Source organism: Marmota flaviventris, chromosome 2 (genome assembly GCF_047511675.1).
Source record: "Marmota flaviventris isolate mMarFla1 chromosome 2, mMarFla1.hap1, whole genome shotgun sequence".
Taxonomy (NCBI): domain Eukaryota; kingdom Metazoa; phylum Chordata; class Mammalia; order Rodentia; family Sciuridae; genus Marmota; species Marmota flaviventris.
This window is the reverse complement of record NC_092499.1, coordinates 201,731,913-201,754,285: the sequence shown is the minus strand read 5'-3', so window position 1 is coordinate 201,754,285 and position 22,373 is coordinate 201,731,913. Positions and strand designations below refer to the sequence as shown.

At 59.1% G+C, this 22,373-nt stretch overlaps 1 protein-coding gene across 2 annotated transcripts in view; it reads right to left on the bottom strand.

Annotated features, from left to right (window-relative positions):
• Positions 1 to 22,373, bottom strand: part of Cdh4 (cadherin 4) — a 396,092-nt gene that overhangs the window by 45,181 nt on the left and 328,538 nt on the right. For both annotated transcript variants that reach the window (XM_071607391.1, XM_027954314.2), the window contains exons 5-6: positions 9,436 to 9,591; positions 3,787 to 3,931 (exon numbers count right to left, since the gene is read on the bottom strand). In XM_071607391.1, the coding sequence (XP_071463492.1) occupies positions 3,787 to 3,931; positions 9,436 to 9,591 (301 nt within the window). The remainder of the gene's footprint in view (positions 1 to 3,786; positions 3,932 to 9,435; positions 9,592 to 22,373) is intronic.

The window sequence follows — 22,373 nt, the reverse complement described above, 5'->3', positions numbered from 1 at the left end:
GACCCTCTGGGCCCTGAGCGGTGGGGTGCTCTCAGTAGCTCTGTTTACTCATCTTTTCTCACTTTGTTTTTTGGTCTTGAGGATTGAACTCGGGGACTCGTGCAGGCCAGGCCAGCCCTGTGCCCCTGTGCCCACCCCATCCACCAGCCTCTTGCAAGAGCCCAGCGCCCTCCTTGGATGGCAAGCTGAGGGAGGTCTGCGACCACAGCCTTCTGCTCTGCCGTGAAAGGACCGAGCTACGGACACACAGCACCTGGATGAGCCCCCAGAGGACAACTGGGAAGGCCAGTCCCCAGCAGTCACTGTTACGACCCCATCTATTCAGCGCTCTTGAAACAAGCCACCGAGGTCAAGTGCAGATTAGGAGTGGCGGGGCTGAGGGGACGCAGGGGAGGAGGCCTGTGTGGCTACAGAAGGCGGCAGGCGGGGTCCCCGATGGGCCCTCCTGTGTCTTGATGGTGGTTCCTGCAGCGGCACGTGTGACAGACTGCGCAGAAGTGCAGGCACACACCCGGTGCGCAGGGACGCTGGCAGGCCTACAGAGGCGGGGTGGTGCCGACTCCTGGTGTGGCCCGGTGTCACAGCCCTGCAGCACCCCACGGGGGCAGGCCGAGGGGCTTGGCTCCACTGTTTTGGGAGCTGCATGCGATTCTATACTTTTCTCAAAATAGTTTTATAAAAGACGCTTCTTCCAGTGAAAGCCTCCCACTGTGGACCTGATGAAGGTGGGTGCTCGGGGTGGTGGGAGGGACCCAAGCCCTGGCCACAGGCTCCTGCCCGAGACCCTCAGGGACTAGGCCCCGGGCACCCCTCCTCCAGGCCCTCCTGTGCCTCTCCAGCTGGACCTTCTCCTGGGAGCCCTGATTTGGGCCCCTCCTGGGGACCTGGATTGTTTCTCTGGAAGGCATCTGGATCCCAGGTCAGTCGATGTCCCCAGGACACGCTCCCTCCTTACGCTGAGCTGATGGGGCGTAGGGTCAGTTTGGAGCAGGCAGGAAGCACAGGGCAGCGAGGGTGTGGCATCGGGGCACACAGAAGGAGGACGTGCTCTTCCTGTGCCCCACGGGCTCAGCAGGGTTGGCGTCAGACCCAGGGGACCTTCCTGGACTTGGGTGGGACCTGGGAGGAGAGGGCGCCCTCTCCGGGGCCTGTGGCGGGGAGGCCAGTGTGGCCCTGGAAGACTTCCCTGAGAGTGACCCCTCAAGGCCAAGGAGAGGGCCAAGGAGTGGTGAGCAACAGTCTGGAAAGTTCCGTCTCCGCCGTGGGAACAGGGAGAGCTGCCACCACCTCTGGACTCAATCCACGAGGGCCAAAGCGTGGCCATCCCACGGGGCCCTGAGGTGGCTCTGCCCTCTGCTTCCTGGGGAGATCTAAGGGTTGTGACCTGAGCCACAGTCTGTGCTGCTCTGCTGAAGAGGGTGGCACCGAGCGCCAGGCCCCCTGCCCGCAGGAGCAGGCCAGCCGTGTCACAGAGGGCGTCAAGCAGTGAGGGGCCAGGCTGGGAAGGGAGGGTATTGCGGCTCCTGGTGGCCCTGGGCCCAGGCCGTCACTGCTGTCCCCGGTGAACTCAGCGCTCTCAGCCTGTCAGTATTTAGTCTTCCCTCCACTCCTTTCCACGGGCACCTGAAGCCCTTCCTTGGTCTCGCCTCCAGAGCAGGTGGCTGACTCCTCACCCCAGATGCCATGAGCTCCCCATCACTGTCATCTACCGAGGCACAAGAGGAAGCTGCTGAGGCGGTTTCCAGGTCCTGGGGACCCGCGGGGAAGGCTGCCATGCTCTTTTGGACGCCTGGTCCTTGCCCTTGATGGGCTGATGGAGGAGAGGGCTGGCTCAGGGCGGCCAGACTGGGCACCAAACGGGTCCTTCCAGCACGGAGCCGGACTGTGTCCCTGGGGCTCTGACAGGGGCACTGACGCACAGTCCTGGAAAGGCTCAGGTGGGGGAGAGGAGGCACAGTGGAGGGATCAGGGCCCCGGGCAGGGCCAGCCCTCACAAGGCCCGCCTGTCGGCCGGGGTCCCCAGACTCTTCAGGAGGCGAGGGAATCGCTGCGTTTGTAACCCTAATGGGCAAACCAGCCACACGTTGGGAAGACTTTCACTATTGATTTGTTTTAAAGTAAGATGTGGAAAATTGATTTGTGATAGAAGGGCCCGGAGAATCCCGCTGCCTTTCAACAGGCCTGGGCCAGGGACATGGCCCTGACCCCCACAGGAATGCACCCAGCTGTGCCCACCCTCTAGAGCTGCGCTTGCTGCCCTCGTGGCTTTCTGTGGAGGCCTGTAGATAATTTCCTCACCCATCACCTGTCCCTGCCTCTCTAGGGACTGCCGGGGGGGCCAGGATGCTGCAGAAACCGTGGCACAGCCGTTCCCTCTCTCCGGGGACACTGGGCTCACCGCCCTCACAGTCCCCAAGACAATCAATCGAGAATGCGATTCCTGTTGAAACTGTGGCCCCTGGGACAGGGACCTTCCTGCCCCAGCGACACCATGGGTCCTCCCTGGGACCCAGCTGAGCAGGTGGCTTCTGAAGCTGGCCCCGCCTGCTCTGTGCGCCCTGGATGCCATCGCAGAAGTGGCCTCCGTGTGCTTCCGCAGAGCCCAGAGCCGACCTGCCTGTGGGCCTGCGGAGAGCAGGGCTGGGGTGGCCGGCTGAGACGCAGGACACCAGTGAAACCCCAAGTTCAGCTCCACGGGGAACCTTCCAAATGTAAGTCTGTCCCCCAGTTGCTTGGACAGCTCGTGTGGCCGTGTCCCCTGTGTTTCCAGTTGTCCTGGGAGCCTTGTGCTTCCGTGGCCACCTCCAGCAACCCTCGCAGAGGCCTTCTTAGTGACCTCATCGGCCCCTGCCCAACACAAGCGGGCAGTGCTGTTCTCACGGAGGACCCTCCCGCCCAGGAGGCAGCAGAGTGGGGGCTGGTCTTTCCACACAGAATGGGGTGTTGTTAACCCCCCGGCCAGAGCGCCTGCTGCAGGTCTGAACCAGCAGGTGGACTGGCTGAGACCACCTCCAGCAAGTTCCCTGGGGCCGCTGCCACCCGTGGGCCACACCACTGGTGGGCCACACAGCGGCAAACAGGGCCGCCAGCTGCTGACTGCTTCCCTATGCTCCACCCTGCTGGCTGTGAGGCTCCACACTGCGGACGGGGAGAGGACGCCCACTTCCTGGTAGTCACAGGGACACCTGCTTAGTAAGGGCCTGTGGCACATGACCAAGCCGTCACCGTCAGCTGTGCTACAGGGGAGCCTGAGGAGGGACAGGCCCTTGGGTCAGCTCTGAGGGGACAGAGGGCCCTGCACATGGGCCCCCTCCTGGAGCTGGGGGAGCCTGGGCTGTTTCCTATTGTGTGTGGAGCCAAACCCAAAGTGGAGCCCAGGAGACCTCGGATGGCAGGTCTTGGCCTCCGGCTCCTTTCCTGCCCAGGGCCCTGCAGGAGCTCCCCGTCCCTGGCTCACCTGCAGCTGACCTCAGACCCTGCTGGGTGCTGCTCCTCCCCAGGCTCCAGTCCCCAGCCCACAGGATCCCTGAAGAGGGGCCTTCCCGGTTGACAGTGTCCCCCTGACTCTACGCCCGGTTTCCTCCCACGCCCACGTCGCTGCGGTTCACGGTGCTGTCACCCCTTGGTTTGCACCCCGCTGCACCCTGAGGCCCGTGAGCCTGTCTGGTGCGCCCTGTCGGTGGGTGAGACCGTGGCACCCGCACAGTGGGAGGCCCTGAAGACCCGCCCCTGCCCGGCAGAGCCTGAGGGTCCTGTGCCGGCGGCTGTGTCCGAGCGGCGGCCCACCTGGCTTGGAGCCCTCGTCCACGGAGCCGTTGTAGACCTGGTTCAGGAACTCGGGGCGGTTGTCATTCATGTCGATGACGTAGATGTACAGGTCGATGGGGTTCTCCACCTTGTTGCCGTTCATGTCCACCGCGTGGGCCCGGAGCTGGGGGCAACAGACACGTCAGAGCCACAGCCACCTCAGGGTACCCCTGGCCCCGCCTGGGGCGGTTCCCTGGGGACGGCCACACGAGGGAGGCATGACAGCAGAGGCAGCTGGGCAGGGGACCGAGGGAGGGCTTTGGTACATCCAGAAACTCCTCTGACTCTCAGTTCTCACCTCTGTGCAAATGTGGCCCAGACCAGGAGCCGGGCTGCCTTCTGGAGTCTCTACTGGCCGAGACTTCCAGGGCCTCCTGGCTCTTCTCAGACTGTCCCCAGATGCCTGGGGTAGGTAGGGACCCCTTAGTGGGAGTTATGTCCCCACAGTGGCCACAGAAGGCCATTTATGCACAATAGAGTAAGGGGCTTAATGCCTGTTCCCGGGAGTCGGCCCTGGGTGGAGGCTGGGGAGAGGCACGGGACAGAGAGGACCCAGCCAGGTGAGGCTGGTTTGGGCGTCCACTGTAGGTCAGCCTAGACGGCTCACCCCGTCTGCTCCTGCTTGCATGTCGGTTCTAGGGCCTGGCCAGCACAGAAGTGGGAGACCAGAGCCGGCCCGGGGAGGGCTGGCTGGGAAGGTGCCTCTGCCGGGGAGACGCCCCAGGGGGCTTCTGCGGGAACTGTCTTGGAGGAAGAAAGGGAGGTCACCTGGACTCGGGCCGGAAGGCTGGGGGGCTGCTCAGACCCACGCCTCGAGGTTTGGACCTGTTCATCCACTGGCTCAGTGAATTCCTGGACCTGGCTGGACCTTAGATTATTATGTCCGGGGTCTTCAGGCAGGAGAGGGGCTGGTGGGGCCATCAGGGACCTGGGATTTTAGGGGAGCACCAACACTTGGGCAGCAGAAGGGGTCAGCCCATCCATCTTGACACGAGAGCCACAATGGTCACACTGTGGTGACGCGACTCACATCTCTGCTGAAAGCAAGTCACCCCGCAATTGGACAGAGACTGGACAGAGAAGCACAGAAGTGCCCGTGGGGTTCTCCCCAGACCCCGGGACCAGGAGGAGGTGTGTCCCATGCCTGTGAAGGGAAGCGCCACAGCTGACGGTGACGTGTGGGCGTCTGCGTTTGGTTCGGGTTCCGAGAGCCAGGAATGGATTTCACCTCTGAACTGTGTGTTCCCGGGGAGTCCAGAGCCTGGTTTTACCAGGAGCAGGCGTGTGTCCTAGGAGACGTGTCAGGGACGCGTCCCCGGAGCCTGCAGGCAGCCCTGCCAGGGGGGCTGGGCACACGCCAGGCCAGCTCCGCGTCGTCTTGGAAATCTTGGAATGCCACTTGGTCACGTTAGTTGCTGTCCCGGGGGCCACGGGCAGCCCACCCGCGTCATGCCCAGCAGGAGAAGGCTTCCCACAGTGCCTGGGCTCCTTTTGTCCCACTGGCCACGCAGTGTGCGCAGAGCAAAGGTACTTCTCCCGACCAAAGCCGCCTTCAGCTTCAGGAGCGCCCGGGGAAGCTCAGGAGCCAGCACAGTCCTCACCTCCCTGTCGGAGGCCCCTGGCTGTGGCTTCCCCAGAGGGGGCACCTTCTCCCGGTCTGTCCTGAGGCTGGGTCACCCAGGGCTCGGGCTGGCCGTGCCTCCTGGGCAGGAGGGGTGACGACAAACATCCAGAGGAGCGGCCCAGCTTCCTGTCACTTGCAAACCCGGACATCGTGTGCAAGCAGAGTCTCCCAGGGCAGGCTGAGGAGGCCACTTTCCTGTCCCCAGTGGAGGTGACACTGGTGAATGCCGATGTGTAGGCTTGGTCACGCTGGAGAGGGAACGTGCCTGGGGACCGTGACGCCTGCTGACCCATGGCCTCGCAGCTGTCCCCACAGTGCTCTCCCCTTCAGGTCGCCCTCTCTTCTCCGAATCTGACCAGGGGTGAGCTTCCTCGGGGGCCACAGAACCCCAATGGCCCACGGCAGGTCGGGGCTCCTCGGAGACTCTTCCCCTTCAGCAGGTGCCTCAGCTCACCTCCCCGCCCACAGGCTTCCACAGGGCGGGCATTAACCCCATCCCTGTTCCGCAGGGGGAGGCCAGGCCAGGAGTGTAGGAACCCGCCAGGGTGACAGTGTGTGCCAGATTGAGTGTGTCTTCCTTATGGGGTCCTCAAATGGATCAGCCGGTCATTTTGCAAAACAAACATCTGAATGTTTACGTGCTGGTTTGCTGAGGTGACAGGTGTCCACAAGTGGCCAGCACATTCTCCAACTAGGGATCCAGTCACTTGTCCCTTGTCAGCTGAAGGGCCCAGGTGGCAATGGACAGGGTTCAAGGGCTCTGGGAGGTAGAGACTGCAGGGTGGCTTCATGAATGTCAGCTGCTGGTCCCAGAGGGGATTATGACGCCATCCCGCCTGGGGGTTGGGTTATGTCCTTGGCACAGTTGACCCGGAGGCAGGGTGGCCTGACCCACCCTCCACCTGGGTCTTCTCAGCTGACCTGGTAGCGTGGGGGGACAGTGGTGGAGGCTTTGCTCCCTGTTGCTGTGCGGAAGCTCAGGCCCTTCAGGCCAAGCAAGGCAGGGGCCCTTGGAGGTGAGAGTGGCCCAGGTGGAGAGCCAGCAAGGACGTGGGGACATGGGTCCTGTGAGCCCAGGACTGGGAGTTTGCTGCTGGAGCCCTGAAGCCTGGAAGGCCCCAGGAGCGTCCAGGCCAGCTGGCACACTGACTTTGGCCTCATGAGACTCGAAGCAGGACCCTGGCCAGGCCCACCCCGCGTCTCACTACGTTTTAGGCACCAGGTTGGTGCTAATGTGTGGCGCAGCACAGAGACCGGCGCCCTTCCTGCCTGCCTGCTCGGAGCTCTGATGGGCCACCAGGCCCTCGGGGGTGGAATCCTCAGGGTGGACTGGCGTCCACAAGGAGGCCACGCCAGCAGCAGGCTCCTTCGCTGTGAGATGCAGGGTCTGGGCAAAAAGGGACACCAGGTTTCAATCCAGAATTTGGCAAATGGTCCTAGGTGCTCCATTGTGGGCCGTGGTTCCCGCTGACCTGCTGACCCAGTGGGCCGAGGAGGATGGGCTCTGCGGCCAGAGCAGCCCTGCTTGACCTGTTTTCCTCACCTTGAAGGCGGGAAGAGAGGCGAAGGTGACGTCTGGGAGGCTTGGCCCTGTGCAGGAGGCTGCGTGCACGCTCGCAGGGGGCTTTGCTGCCATGAACCCTAAACCTCAGGGCGGTGGGAGGAGGCAGAGGGGACGTGTGTGTGACAGTGTCTGGCAGCGGCCCAGACACAGAGCCTACTGTGGGCAGCCTTCTTAGGCTTAGGGTGACCATTTCCTGCAGCTCAGCTGGTGGCATGTCACAGCCGGTGGACTGTCACCCTGGTTCTGTGGACGAGCCGGGCCACCACCATGGGGAGCACCCAGGGCCCTAGGCTACCGAGGCCAGGTCTCCTCCAGCCTGGCCCAGGGGGGTGTGGAGGCGCTCTCTGTGCACGTCGAGCTGTGCCAGGCCATGTAGGCCTCCGGATAGGCCAAGGGAGCAGAAGACCCTCAGGGGGTCACAGACTCCATCAGTCACCCTTGTCCCTTGGGGCCCACAAGTCGACTTCCAGGAGGTCCACTCTATGAAAATAGGGTCTTCAGTCCTTGGTGCCCTTGGTGGAGGATGGGCACAAGGGATGGCTCCAGACTGCTCTTGACCCAGAGTGGCCCGTGGAGTGCCCAGGAGCCTGGCCCCTCTCCTCTCCCGGCAGGAGCAGAGGCCTGCAGGTTCTCAAGTCCTGCTCCGTGAGGTAACACCATCCTAATGCCACCTGAATGAGTATGGGCATGCAGAGCCAGCGTCACGCCCAAGACCTGAGACCACACGACTCTCCTGCTCAAAGGGCCCTGTGGGAGGCTCAGCACGACACTCTGATCTCACCCTCCTGAGATTCTTGATAGGTTCTGGACGAGGGGCCCTGCCTTTCGCTTTGTGCCAGGACATGGGATTCTGAAGCTGTCCTGGACACAGGAGGAGCAGAGTAGGGTCCCTCCCTGCTCACCACTGTGGCCACACCAGGAGAGGCTGGAGGTTCCGAGGCCGGCCTCGCCTTGTGGGGAGGCTTTCTTTCAGTGGAAATTTCTCGGGATGTAGAGGGCAGGCTGAGAAGAGCCCAGGCTGCAGCTGGACGTCTGTAGCAGGAACACCGGCCTCACCAGGGCCCTGCCAAGGGCTACACCTCCTAGAGCAACTGAAGCAATTTTGCAGACACGTGACTGACAAGAACCACATTCCAGGGAGAAATCAAAGGGCCGCGGTGGAGGCCTGGGGTCAAGGCCTCCGGGAGAAGAGGAAGTTGGGGACTCTCTTGGCTGGACCTTCTTAGAGACCTCAGTGACTAAAATCAACCTGCTAATCCTGGAAAAGGTGAACTGAGTCAGAGTGGCCTCTTCATTGGCCTGTGTGGGACAAAGTGCTGTGACCAGGCTTCGGAGGTGACTGCTGGCCGGGGAGAGATGGCGGGCAGGCAGAGGGTTGAGCCACTGTGGATGGTGGGGCTGTGCAGGGACCCGCAGTCCTGCTCACTGGGGGCAGGGGCCTGATTTCTCCCCACTCAGTGAAGGTCATAGGGCCCCCACGCCTAGTGGGACACCCTCTAGCCTGGGCACAGACCCTGGGTGCATTCTGGGGGCCTGTGTGCATGTGGGGGTGGAGGGCAGCAGGAGAGGATGGCGGGGGTGGAGCATGGGCTGCGTCCTCCTGAGCGTGTCCACGGGGGCGTGTGGTGTTGAGAAGAGCCAGGAGATTGGCGCTCCTCTTCTCCGGGTGACTTCACAGAGGGGCCCTGGGCCTCAGCAGTGAGCAGAGCCTTCCCTCTTGTTCCAAAGGGACACGGTGGCTTTCCTCCAGATGCCCTGGATTCCCAGGGAAATCTCTTTCTCCATCAGCTGATAAGACTGTCTTTCCCCTTCACCTCCTGTCCCTGACGAGAGGCAGAATCCAGACCATGTGCCTCCTGGGGCAGGTGCAGAGTTCCGCCTGGGGACTCTGGGGCACCATCTTTCTTAGGGGCTCTAGGCCAAGAAGGATTTGGGGCCTCTTCATCTCAGCCTAAGTAAGCTCCCCACAGCGGGACCACATCTACGCTGTTCATGTCTCCATGCCCGGCACCTGACCCAGGGCCAGCGCAGGACCTGACCCAGGGCTGGCACAGGGTCAGCGCTTGAGAAATGAGACCTGAATGGGTGGATTGGTGGGTGGATGGGGCATGGACGGGTGGATGGGGGATGGATGGTGGGGGATGGATGGATGGATGGGGGATGGGTGGTGGGGGATGGACAGGTGGATGGGAAATGGATGGACGGGGTGGATGGATGTTTGGAGGAGTGGATGGGTGGTATATACATGGATATTTAGGCAGATGGGTGGATGGGCGAGTGGACAGGTAGCTGTGTGTGTGTGTGTAAATGAAGAGACAGGAGAGCTGAAGTGGGAGGCAAAGTTGGAAGTTCGGAAGCTGCTGTCTGAGTCCAGTGAACTGGAGGGCGGATCTCAAGTGCTGTGAGTGCGATGCTGACCACCCCCTCCCTGGACACTCACGTGGTAAGAGGCTCGCTCCTCCCGGTCCATGGGCCTCGTGACGTACATGCGTCCAGACATGGAGTCGATGCTGAAGACCTCCATGGGGGGCTGGTCGGCGCCCACGCCCGTGATGCTATACCGAATGGGAATGTCGTTGTCTTTGTCAGACCGGATCTGAGAGGGAGGACACAGGAAGGGTCAGCCTGCTGTGGGGACCGGGCTTCCCAGACACAGCCACCCTACCAGAGTGACTCGATGAATTTTAAGATACACCAGGGACCGCGGCTGATTTTCCATCTGCTCTGGGGACAGGAAGGACAGTCAGTGGTTAGTGTGTCCCATGGCCAGTCAGGTAATGGGAGGGTACAGCGTCTGGATGGGGAGTGTGGGACGCCTGGTGGAGAGCCACTCCTCAGGTTGATTCCAACGCCCCGAGGAGACCAGGCCGGGCACACAGCAGGCGGAGGCCTGGGGAGAGGGTGTGTGGAGGCCGGGGGAGAGCCCCCTTGCTCCACAGAGGAGGCCCTGGGAGAGGGTCCTCGGAGGTGCCTCACAGTAGGACCTTGGTCACAGAGGGGTGACAGAAGGTGGTGGCGAGCAGTGCTTGGCCAGGAACTGAGCGCTGACAGCCCTTGTCACTGTGATTACAGAGCTAAGTCAGCACAGAACCTTCCTCGGAGAAGCTGCGTTGTGTTGAAAAGCAGCCCAATGGGGCCTGGCCCCAACGCCAAGGTGAGACGGGGAGGAGAGCGTTGGGGCGGGGCCAGGGCCTGCGTTGGCACGGGGCACGGCCGTTTTATTTGAGACCAAATCGTTGGGCGAACAGAGACCTTTGGGAAGCAGAAAGGACAATGCAGAATTAAGAATTGTGTGTCTCTCACCAGTGACAGCAAATGTCTGTGAGGGCCGAGGGACGCGGGGACATGGCGCCATGGGCAGGAGTGCATCACCGCTAAGGGAGGTGCCTTGCTTGGGCTCTGAAAGCCGAGGTCCAGGGGCGGCACCCCCAGGCTTGTGTTCAAGTTTGGCGACACCTTTGGAAAGCACCGCTCCTCAGGACCTCCAGGCTCAGGGGACCACGACAGCGTTCTGTGACCAGATGGACCTTAGGGACAATGTCGAAATGTTCCACAGAACAAATTGACCATGACTTTTTGCTGAAGCATTAAAATGAAAATTTAGTGGTGAAACTTAAAAAGAAGAACTTTTGTCCTGAAATAGCCACTCGGTCAAGTAGGACTCCCAAGTGCTGTTTAAAAATATCCACGAAGCTCAGTCACAACTAGGAGACTCTCGCAGGGTGAAAGCCCGAGACGGCGTCCAGCCATCGCGCTCGCCCCAACGCACCCACACTCAGAAGAGAGCTACAGCAGGAGAAGGAAGGCAGCACCTGGCAGCAGGAGGAAGGGACCTGGAGGGGGATGCCGGAGCCCCACTGATGGTGGGGACCGTGGTGTCTAGGCCTGAAGAGCAGCAGGCCAGGAGCCAGCCTCGGGGCTTCTCAGGAAACTAACGCACATTTGCAACTTTATCTGGGTACCAGGGGCTGAACTTAGGGGTGCTTAACCACTCTGCCTCCACCCAGCCTTTTATTCTGAGACAAGGCCTAACTGAGTTGTGAGGCTGGCTTCACACGGAGGACCCTCCTGCCTTAGCCTCCCAAGTCACTAGGATCACAGGTGAGCATCATCAAGCCTGGCACCTTTGGTACCTTTACGAGGAAACAAAAGAGACTTTTAACACCCCGTTTTTTATATGTCACACAAGCACAACTGAGAATCCTGATGATATTGACATGTTTTGAGACAATAGAAACAGACCGGAGCCGTGAAGGGGGCGACAGACCTCATGTCGGCAGGAGGCTCCAGCCTGCGGGGCAGGGGCTTTCCCAGAGCAGAGAGAGAAGAGCAGCCTCTGGGTGTCACAGAGCCTGAGAGCCAGGACGTGCTGTCCCTCTGGGGCAGGGAGCCGGGCTGCGGGCCAACCCCAGGAGTGGTGGGAGGGGCCCCGACAGGCCCTGGAGCCCCTCACCTCCCGGGAGCAGGTCGGTCCCAGACGCACCTCTGCAGGGGAGACAGGCAAGGGCCGCAGCGGAGGCTGCAGAGGAATGCGATGACCATTCTTTCCTGTTCAAGGTGTTCCCCACACCGCAAGCCACACCCCAGGAAGCCCCCGCTCTTCGGAGGCAGACCCTGCAGGACCAGCTCTCCCTGTAGCTGTACCAGAGCTCTCCACTATGGGTAGAGGTGCCCCTGCCACCTGCCACCCCCCTCCACCCTGGAGGGCACCAGTCATGGCGACAGGAAGCAGAAGTCTTCACCTGGGAGTGAAAGGAGGCGGGTTCTGATGCAGGTCACGGTGAGTCTGCGGAGGAGGCGGCTGGGACACGGGGGCTGTGTGTGTGCTGTCATGGCATTTGCCCTCTGGTGTGTGCACACCACCAGGCTTTGAGCCCACCAGCCTGGGCAGCACAAGCTCCAGCTGGGTCTGAATTGACCCCCTCCTCTGCAGGAGGCCACAGGGTAGTGTCCCCTCAGAGCCAGCCCGGCTGAGGCAGGGTGTTCTCCCCCTGTCCTCTGTGGGCGAGGCCCTAGGGAGTTTCACAAAGCTTTGGCCACCAGGCCACACAGGGCGAGTCTCACCTGTGCCCCTCTGTGGTGGGAGAGGGGAGCAGGAGGCTGTGACCCCCCAGGCAGGGCCTGTGGGCTGGTGTGTGTGACTGGGTTAGGATGAGGGCACAGAGGGCCTTGAGTGCTGCTGCCAGGTCACCCTGGACCCCAGGGACACGCGGAGCCAGGGGAACCTCGGAGGCAGGCAGGGCGCGCAGGAGGCCACCAGCCAGGGAAGATGGCGCTGCTCGCGGAGCTGCCACTGCCGCGTCTTCAGGCCGAGCCCCGCCTTTCACGGGAAATTTAATCATACAACCGCTGAAAAGGACCTGCCACAACTTAAAGATGATTGTTTTGCACAGAAATCTCATTATGTTCTGACCACTGGGCCACATTTGCTGAGTTCTTCAGGGCCGCTCGGCGCTGCCTTGTGACACACGAGGGCAGTGGGCCACGGTGGGCCGGCGTCTGCCCGGGTCTTGGCAAGGGCTCTCAAGTGCCCAGAATTCTCCCGCGGTTTTCCACGTGAGGAAGAAACACTGTGATGATTCACCAGATCAGGGGAGAGCGGTTTCCCCCTTGGTTTGTGTCTGGAAAGTGAGCAAAACATCACAGCAGTGTGCGGGGGCGGGGGCGCCAGGAAGGAGGAGCGCAGCCGGCGTTCCCATCACACTCCGGGCTTCATGGTGCCACCGAGAATCGCCCTCTTTTGCATTTGTTATTAAAGGACAGAACAGATGGCGAAAGTTTGGTTTAAAGTGATGTCTGCATTAAAATAACGTATGGCGGCCTGTGATCATGCCCGCCCAGGGCGCCTGTGAGGCCGGCTCTGTCCTTGGGAAAGGCTGGTGGAGGGGTTCCGGCAGGACCAGCTGAGCAGGAGCGGGTGCTGGATCCCACAGGAGGCCGAAGCTGACAAGACCCCGTGTGTGGCCCTGCACCTGGTGTCCACCAGAGACCTCACCTGTCGGGGGAGACCCTCGGCCTTGAGCAGGCAGTCAGCAACTGTCCCATGCAGGGCCAGAGGGGCTGCAGGACCACACGGCCTGCCTGGCAGGTCACCTGCTACAGGCTACAGCTGTCTACCAAAGGGACACCCCTAGTGACAAACATGCAGACCGTGTGAGGGACGGGGCCTGGAGCACCTTGGAGGAGGTCAGGTCCACCCTGAGCCATTTGCTCATGTTCACTGCCTTGCACAGTTCCTGGGCCCACAGAAGCATGCACACACACACACACACACACACACACGCAGTCCAACAGATGCACACACAAATGTACACAAACCCAACACATGCGCACACATAAACATGCACACACACAGCAAATAAACAATACAACACACACACTTCACAGAAACATGCAAATACACACATGCCCACATGAACACACACAGACACCTAACACAGCACAAAGACTCCCACAAACACACAGGTACACACCCACACGTGTGTGCCCACCGTGGCTCCCCCTCCCTGGGCTGCCTCCTGGAGGAGGGCTGGCCTGCGGTTCTGCCACCGTGCAGCCCCCTGGTCCCCCCTGGTCCCCCCTGCGTTTCCAAAGGTGCCTTCACACTCCTGCTCAGGTCTCCCGCCAGGACCTTGTTCTGAGGACTTTGTCTTAAGCCCGAGGCTTTCTCCTTGCACCATGTTAAACCCCGAGGTCCCAGGGAGACAGTGCACAGCTCTCCTTTCTGTCACCTGTCGATTCTTGGGTGGCCTGCGCAGAGCCTCCTCTCCTCCTGCTCCAGGTGCAGGCTGCGGGCGCTGGCTCTCCTTCCTCCCTCCTGGCCGGCCGAGAGGGGCGATTTTGTCTTAAGCCCTGACTCTGCTGGAGCCCAGAGGCAAGGCTCAGCCAGGTCTCACGGTGACGGTCACTCCTGGTCTTGGCTCTCATGCTGCCAGGGCACCAGGTTTTCCAGGGTTCTGTGACTGCTCCTGCTCTGCAGGGACGGCTCCCTCCCTGCCTCCCTCCTCCTGCCTCCCTCCCCGCCTCCCTCCTCCTGCCCCCTTCCCTGCCTCCCTTCCCCACCTCCCTCCTCCTGCCTCCCTTCCCCACCTCCCTCCTCCTGCCTCTCTCGGCCCCTCCGCCCACCTTCCCTTCATTTCTGAGCTCTGAGGTTGCCCTGCGGCCACTCTGGGCCCTGGACACACAACAGGGTGATCTGTCCCAAGAGTGGCTTGCCCAGGCCTGACACCGAGCGCTTGGCCGGTGCCCAATAACTACTGGATGAACAAATGAAATAAGGAGGCCGGGTCCACGGACAGGGTGGACAGACAGCCACCAGGTCACCAGTGTGGTGCGGGCAGAGGGAGGGTTTGGAGGAGCCACCACCTTGAGACCCGGAGGATGAGAAGGGGCAGGGGTGGGGCGTCTCTGAGTGGGTAGCCCGTGTGGGGCAAGGACAGTGAGCCTCGGAGAGGGGAGGGAGCGGGCAGTGGAGGGGGCTGGCTGAGAATGCCCGGAGCAGAGGAGGAGGGGCCACGCCAAGGCTGGGCGGCTTCTGGAGCCGCCTCCTGTCCCCTCTCCCTCCTTGGTCCTGGGGTCCTTGGTTCCAGGTGCAGTTAGTTTCCAGCGACCCGTCCTCATCTGGCCCCAGCAGCCCAGCCACGTGCTCTGGCCCAGCGAGGAGGTCCTAATAGGAGAGGCCAGGAGTCTGTCCCTCTGCTCTGGAGCTGCTCACTGGACCACTAACATCCCAGAGTGTCAGCCCCACGGCCACCGCGCCCAGCCCACTGTGCGGGCGGAGACTCCGAGGCCCGAGAGTAAGCCTGAGGTTTTCACAGCTACGAGGGACCAAGGGCCCTGTTCCCTTGGTGGTCATCTTGGCTGCCCAGGGGCCTCTTAAAGCAGAAAGGACAGCTTACTGTTCCATGGGAAGACAGCCTGGTCCCGGGGTCTCCTCGGGGTCTCTCTCACTCCAGCCAGCTCTGCAGGACAGGCCTGGGGCGTGCCTGCCGCGAGTTTGGAAGCCCAGTTTGCAGTCACCTAACTCCATCTACATTTCTGGGTAGAGCCTCACTTTAATTGCTTTTTGAGAGTGATCATGAAACGGTGACCCTGCTTTAAGCGAGACACTTGGGAGTTGGCTGCAAAGCTTAATTTAAAAGCCCTCTGCCACAGTGCTGGGCTAGCAGCGAGATTCAGCGGTGTTAAAACTGTTCTCGTAAAATTAATGGGATGAACTTAGGCAAAGTAAGTATTTTTTACTTTTTTTTTTTAACTCTTCCTAAATTATGGAACATTACTTGCAGGGGCAGCAAGATGCTTGTATTTCTTGCATTTTATGAAATATTTTCCAAGCATGATAAAATTCAGTCTTCAATTATTTTCAATTAGGTTCTTGGAATGAGCAGAACCCTGGAACGGGCCGTGAACAGCCTTGTTGTGTATCTCTCACACCATCCTACATCACGGCGGCTCTCAACAACTTTGCGTTTTATAAATTAGGAAAAAGTCCTCAAAGTCATGTGAATACCAATGGAGCCAGGAGTGACATCTGCCTGGTGGGCAGGCATGAGCTAGCCACCTCTCCAGGTGCCTTGGCTGGGCCGTTGACAAGCTGGGCCCTACTAGGTGTCTGCTGTGGGGTTACAGCTGACCTGACCACAGAACGGCTAGGTGGCGGTGTCCCTGCCTGCCCTGCTGGGAGCAAGGGACAAACTTCCTTTTGGGGGGTCACTGATGCCCATCTCAAGGCAGTCTGGGGGACACGGGAAACTGCCTGCCTTCCCCAAGCCATTGGGCTGACAGCGTCTGTCTCAAGGTGGCCCCTGGTCATGGCAAGTGGCCAATGGCTTCCCTGCTGGTGGCAGGTAAGAGGGCATGGGTAAGGACAGGACAGGTGGAAGACCGTCACCCCAGACCTTGCACACCTGAAGCCCTCCTGTAAGGGGCAGACGCTGGGCGACCTGAGGGGAATGCAACCTGAGGGAAGGTCCCTTTAGGACAGAGGTTGGGTGCACTTCTCCTTTTAATTGAAATTTCCCTCACCTTTCCCCGCTTTGAAGGGTCTTGCATGACGCTGTCTGTCTGTGCAGTGTCCTGGTCTGTGGGCATCCCCGTCCCTGTCCCCCAGCCTTGGGGGTGTTCAGCTGCAGCTGGGCCAACCCTCCGCAGCACACAGTAGGTACCCAAGAAATGCCTGTGGCACACGGGGGCCCAGGCTCCTCACCGCACTCTCGCGTCTCAGTCCCACCCTCCCTGGAGTTACTGGCCGTCCCCTCCTGGGGTCTGAGACCTGAGACTCCAACTCCTGAATCGAGGCCAAGCTAACAGCGGGGTCCTGGCTCCCAGGTGGTCCTGAGGGATCCACAGGCCTTCCACTCGGGCCAGAGCCGCTCCACCTTGGCACGTTGGCGTCGTGCACCGGGTGACCCTCTGCAGGGTCACCTGGAGCACTGTCAGGTTTTAGCAGTCTCCCTGGCCTCGGCCTGCCAGGTGCCCGCATACCCCATTGCCAGCTGTGACAGCCAAACTATGTCCTGGTACAGAGCTTCCTGGTTGGGAACCTCTGATTTAGCATTTACCCCAGTGCCCTGTCTTCCCGGGGTGTCCTGACCCTTGCTGTCTTGGCTCTGTCTGAAGGGGACCATGGGCCCGGCAGTGCCTCCTCTTGTCCACCTGGGACATGATGAGAAAGAAGGCTCGTTCCTCACCAGAGAAGCGGAGGCCGGGCGGGGGCAGCACTGCAGGTGCCTGTGGGGAGCTGCCCGAGCTGGTTGGGTTGACTCCTGCCTGGGGCTTGCTGACCGTGTCTTGGCTCCACTCCACGCAGCCCAGCCTGCCCAGAGGCCAGCAGGGAGCCCTGCCCTTGTCCACTGCACCATCTGGCCACGTGCAAGGCCCCTTACGTCCCGAGCTCACGGGGCCTGAGTTCTTCCTGCAAGCACCTCATTCACAACGGAACACGTCCACTTATATTTCTTTCCACTCTTCTGCCCATGGTCTCTATTTTAGGGGAGGCAATTTTGCGGTTCAGGGAGGATTTAATTTGCTCAGGTCAAGAAAAAGCAAATGTCTAGCCGTTGCCAGGCTCTGGCTCCTGGGGGAGGTGGACGGCTACGGTGCATGGAGCTCAGCTCACAGGAAGCTGCCCCGCCCCGTCCCCGCCAAGGAGGACACCTTCCCTGGGGCCACTGAAAGCAAAGACACTGCTGCTAATTCACGCTCTGGTCAAGTCCCAAATGTCCCTCAGGAGGACTTAGGGTGACTTCCTAAATACCCCCGTCCGTGGGTCATCTGTAGGTCTGCGTAGCAGCTTCCGTGACTGCAGAGGGGGGGCGATGGCCCCGGTGCTATGAACCCGCAGGTGAGTGTGTAAAGCTCGACCCCCTGAACTCCGTGCAGATCCCTAATGAGAAGCGCCGACTGCCCAGAACTCCTGGTGGCCAATGGTTGAGAATCCTGGGTCATTTCTGAGGTACACGGCTGCATCTGCTAGGTGTAGGGGTGCGGGAGACAGGCAGGACCAGGACACCTGGGCACCCTGCCACTTGTTCCTGTCACTAGTGGCATCACCAAGCAGTGTCAAGAAAATCCAACTTGGGGAACCTCCATATCTCCTCCTGGGCCTAGAACTCCTCAGATCTGTCCCCTCATGAAGGGGTGGTGATGACGATGGTGACGATGAGGGTGTTGATGGGACAAGAGGTGGTTGTGATGGTGGGGGTGATGATGATAGCCGAGGTCTTGGTGGTTGTGTGGTGATGTGATGGTGGAGGTGAGGGGTGACGATGACGTTGGCAGTGGTTGACATCTAACACCTCACCGCATGCCGGGTCCTTGCCAACCACCTTCCTCTCGTGATCTCACTTATCCTCACAGGCTCACTATGAGGCAGGTGGAAACCGTCACTCTGACTCTTGGATGAGGAAGAAGAGGCCCAGCTAGGCTGAGGGCCTGGCAGAAGGGGCACAGGGACCGGGAGCTGGCCAGGCCAACATGGCTCCTGAGTGGGCCACCAGCAAAGGAACGGAAGCCCCTGGGAGCTCTGTGTCCTGGCCGCCCCAGGGATCAGAGCAGGAGTGGACTCCACAGAGGCCTGCCTGCAGGCTGTGACTCTTCTCTGACTTCCTTGGACCTAGAGATTCCTTTTGACTCTCTGTCCTATCACAATTTGTGTTGGAAAAAAAAAAAAAAAAACCAAACATGGATCATTGGTCCCGCTGGGCATCCCCAGGCCTGGGTTCCGGTGGCTCATCCCTATGAGGAGCCACCCGGGGTGAGTTCACCCATTTCCCTTCTCTGTGGTTCTTGAGTGACAATGAGATCTAGGGGCTGGGTCAGGATCTGTTGTGATTACGGAGGAAAATACTTCATGGGTGGTGCCGGCTGGGTGCTCCCATTCACAGCAGATAATGCCTGGGTCTGTCTCTCTTTTATTTATCACTTTTCTTGGGAGCTAGTAGCCACTGATGGTGAAAGTCTGGGTCCCTTATTTCATCAGGGACTGCAGAATAGGAACACTTGATCCCTTCTACTTCGCTGATGAGGTGTGAAGATTCCATAAAGCACAACTTACTTGCATGTTACACTGAGGTATGGGCCATACAGGACTGTCAGGAAAAACGCCTAGTTCTTTTGCTTTATTTTCTAGCGTTTAGAATAATGAGTTGGCTACCTAGCTGCCTCAGGTGACTATGAAGTTGATTTATACTTAGAGTGTCATTATGAGTTAACGAACTTACTCTAAGGAGCATTTCAATCTGCTGCAATTGCCACACTAAGTGGCTCCAGTAGGCCAACTAGGACAGCGAGGAGCACCTTCAAGTTGACCAGCATGCCCTCTTGGCATTTCCTGCAGTCCTTGAGTGCCTCTTAACTCAGCTGTGACAGGGTATGCTGGGCTCATCTTGTACATTTCCTGCTCTAGACCTGGAATTAGAATTTCTCAGAAAAGCCCTGACTCTTTTCAGTAGGAAATGCTCTTTAGAGACCATAGTCTGGGGGCCAGGGGTGCTCAGAGATGTTGGGCTGGGCTGTTATTTCTTTATATTAGAACTAGGAAATACATTTTAAAAAAAGATGTGATGTATTAGGAGTTCATTCTGATACCTCAAGCCAATTCAGGTCTACAGGTTTCTACTGAGCATCACTGGTTTTACATTTATATCTGCTTTCTCCCAAACCAACAACCCTGGTTCTCAATATCTACTCATTTCATTTGTACCTAAGACACAAACAACCACCTCAAAATACAATAGCAATACCATCCTATCACAAACCCTGTGATTACTGAAATCAGATCAAAGCTTTTCTTTTTGGTCTTAGAGTATATCCCACCAAGGGCACAGAGTAAAATTGTCACGTCTTTAGGTCACTTAAAATAATTCCCACCTGTGTAGCAATGTCAACAACTTGATAGATTCATTAATTTCACTTTACTTTTGATTTTAAGGATTTCTTCTACAAATGTAATTTTGAAAATAACATTGTAAAAAAATCTTTGAGGTCAAACCTAGCAAGGAACATTCAACCAAGTCCAGCTTCTCATCCTGGCCCTCGCCCTGGGCCGAGCCCCTCCTCCCCACGGCAGCATGTGTTAGTTGTCTGTCTGGGGACCCACACGGGGGCTCTCTTCTCAGGTAAATGCTCATGGCCAGTACTTTGAGTCCACTTTGTTGATGCTTTTCTTGACCACCCTGGTTCTCAGACTCCTTTATCCTCAGTCTCCCTGTAGGCAGGGCAACTTAAGGACTAGAAGGGCCAAGAACAGGGGTGGGAGGACATGGGCGAGTGAGGATGGTGGCCTGCTCAGGCCAGGTGCATCTCAGGTGTCGGGGGGGGGGGCTTCCTGACACCTGATGCTGGTGGGTTTTGATGTCTCACAGGGCCCAGCTCACCCTCTGTGTCAGTAGGTGGGGACTGATAATGATTAAGAACAAGTCTTAGAATAAGGAAGTGTGTGGGCGTGTGTGTTGGGGATTGAGCCCAGGCTACATGCATGCGAGGCAAGTTCTTGGCCACTAAGCTGCATCCTCAGTCCTTGGGGGTCAGGAGGTCCCGGCCAGAGCACTCCCTTTGGGAACACAGACCAGAATGACTGTGTCGAGTTTCCACCTGTGTTCACCTCTGGACACTCACCATCACCCTGTTCTGCATGTGTTCCCCGGGGCACCAGGGGCAGGAGCCGTTGTCCTCAAAGACACAGCGTAGATAAGGGCTTCACCAAAACCTTCTCTGATAAGGTGACACCAGGGCTGAGGCCTGGACAGAGTGAGGAGACAGCCACATGGACGCTGGGGGAAGTGTTCCAGCCAGGGACAACTAGGGGAAGCTGCCGCGGGAAGACACGCAGAGCTGGGAGCTTGGCTGTCCAAGGTGGCTGGTGGGTGGGCATGGGAGAGAGCAGAGCAGGAGGTGGGTGAAGACCTCCCCAGGACGCTGACCTCTCCCCGGCCAGGAGGGACTGTGCCATTGAGGAGGGCTGGGAGAGGTGGGTGCTGGTCTTGCCTGCCATGGATGGTGGGGGAGTGCAGGGCAGCAGCAGGGAGGCCGTGCAGAGGGACGACATGGCCTGCTGCGGGTCCTGGGGGTGGTCTTTTCTATACCTGCCTTGAAGGTACAGCTCTAAGGTCTGGAGATGGACTGGATAGGATTCGGGCAGACAGGATCCCAGGCAGGGGGAGGATGGAGCTGTTGCTAACTGCAGAAACCCCTGGGAAGTGTGGGCTCACGTCTGAGGGGCCCAGGGCTCCGCTGGACGTGCTGAGTTTGCCATATTGGAGCTGCCTCAGTGCACCGTGGGCAGGAGTCCACTCTGGGCTCAGCTGCCCAGATGCAAGTCCTGGTTCTACTCTTCTGCCTGTGAGTGTGGGCGAGTTGCCTGAGTTTGCTCACTGCTGAAGCCAGGGGGAAAGCTGTGCCTACCTCTGCAGATGAGGTGTGCGGCAGGTGGGTGAGGGCAGTGCAGCCCTCGGGCAGGGCCCGAGCCACTCCTGGGCCCATGATCCTGGGGTTCGGGATCTTGGTGAAGATGGCCTAAACATCACGGGTGAAGGGGTGATGGACAGACGGGGAACATCAGACCCACAACCCGTTGTCTCGGGAGAGCAGTAGCTCTGAGCCCTAGGCCAGGACATTGTGGCTGAGGCCACAGGACCAGGGACACGGCCTCGGGCCACAGGAGACCCCTCCTTAAACACTGTCTGCGCAGCACCCGTGTGAGGGCTGCCTGTGCTCAGGGTGTCGCTGCATCTCGCGGCCTGGGGGCGGTCAGCCTGTTCAGCGCAGCTCTCACTGCCCCGGCCCAGCGCCAGCTCCCGGCCGAATGGCAGCTCTGTAGAAGGCTGGAAGAAGGTTCCAGATGAAAGAGGCCTTCAATGAAAGGATTCCCTCTCTTCTAAATATCACTACTCTGGGGACCTTGACCGGCCTCCCGTCTAGTACCAGCTTACGATTTCTTATCAAAAGACTTCTTTTCTCCCAAGTTTTCCTGCTGGTTAATTCTAGATAAATTAACGAGGCAAGTGCTGGGAATGGGAGCACGTGCAGACAGCGCCTATCAGCAGTTCAGTACGGGGTGAAAGCCATGCGAGCTTGGCGGCCCTGTGTGAGGCCTGTGGCCCCCAAATGACGCTTCCCAGGGGCCCCTCCCTTCCTGCCTGCCTGCCTCTACCATCAGGGATGCACCCAATTTGCTTCTCAGCCTGGAAGGGAGAGCACGTTTTCTGCATTCTTACCCATCTTTGTAGGGTGCAAGAGTCTCATCTTGGCCATACCAGTTACCTGCAAGTCCCCACCAGCACTGCAGTGGAAAAGGTGTACTGGGGACCATTCAGTACGATGCAGGATGGGGGACGCTGAGCTCTGGAGGAAGCCCGTGAGGCCCAGAGCTGCCACCTGCAAGCTGTGAGGACAGTGAGATGCTCTCGAGGAACCTTGCTCCAACATCTGGTGGAAAACAGCAGTGCAAGAGACACACCCATGTGCTGAATGGTCCCTAGCACTGCTTGCTCCAGCAGTTCCTCCCCCACCCAAGACAGCATTTCTCTGCCTTCTCAATAAAACACAGAGAGGGAGCCACCCCCGTGTGGGTATTCAGCATGGCATCTCTCGATAGGCCATCTTTGACAGTAAGTTTACTTAGCAGAGAATAGCAGGTCTTATTTTCTAAAGCATACACATGAAACTGGGAACATAAATGTGATATATACAGAACTCCTATGCTGCCAACTGTTTAAGTGGTCACCAAGGACCTAGCTGTTCAAATGGGCACAATACACACAGATTCATTGGAAAGATAACCTGTCAACATTTTCAAGCATGTTTGGAATGCAAATAGTTCTGGGTTCATTTCCTCATCTTATCACTTATTAGTGTATCTTTGGACAAGTTTGACTTTCT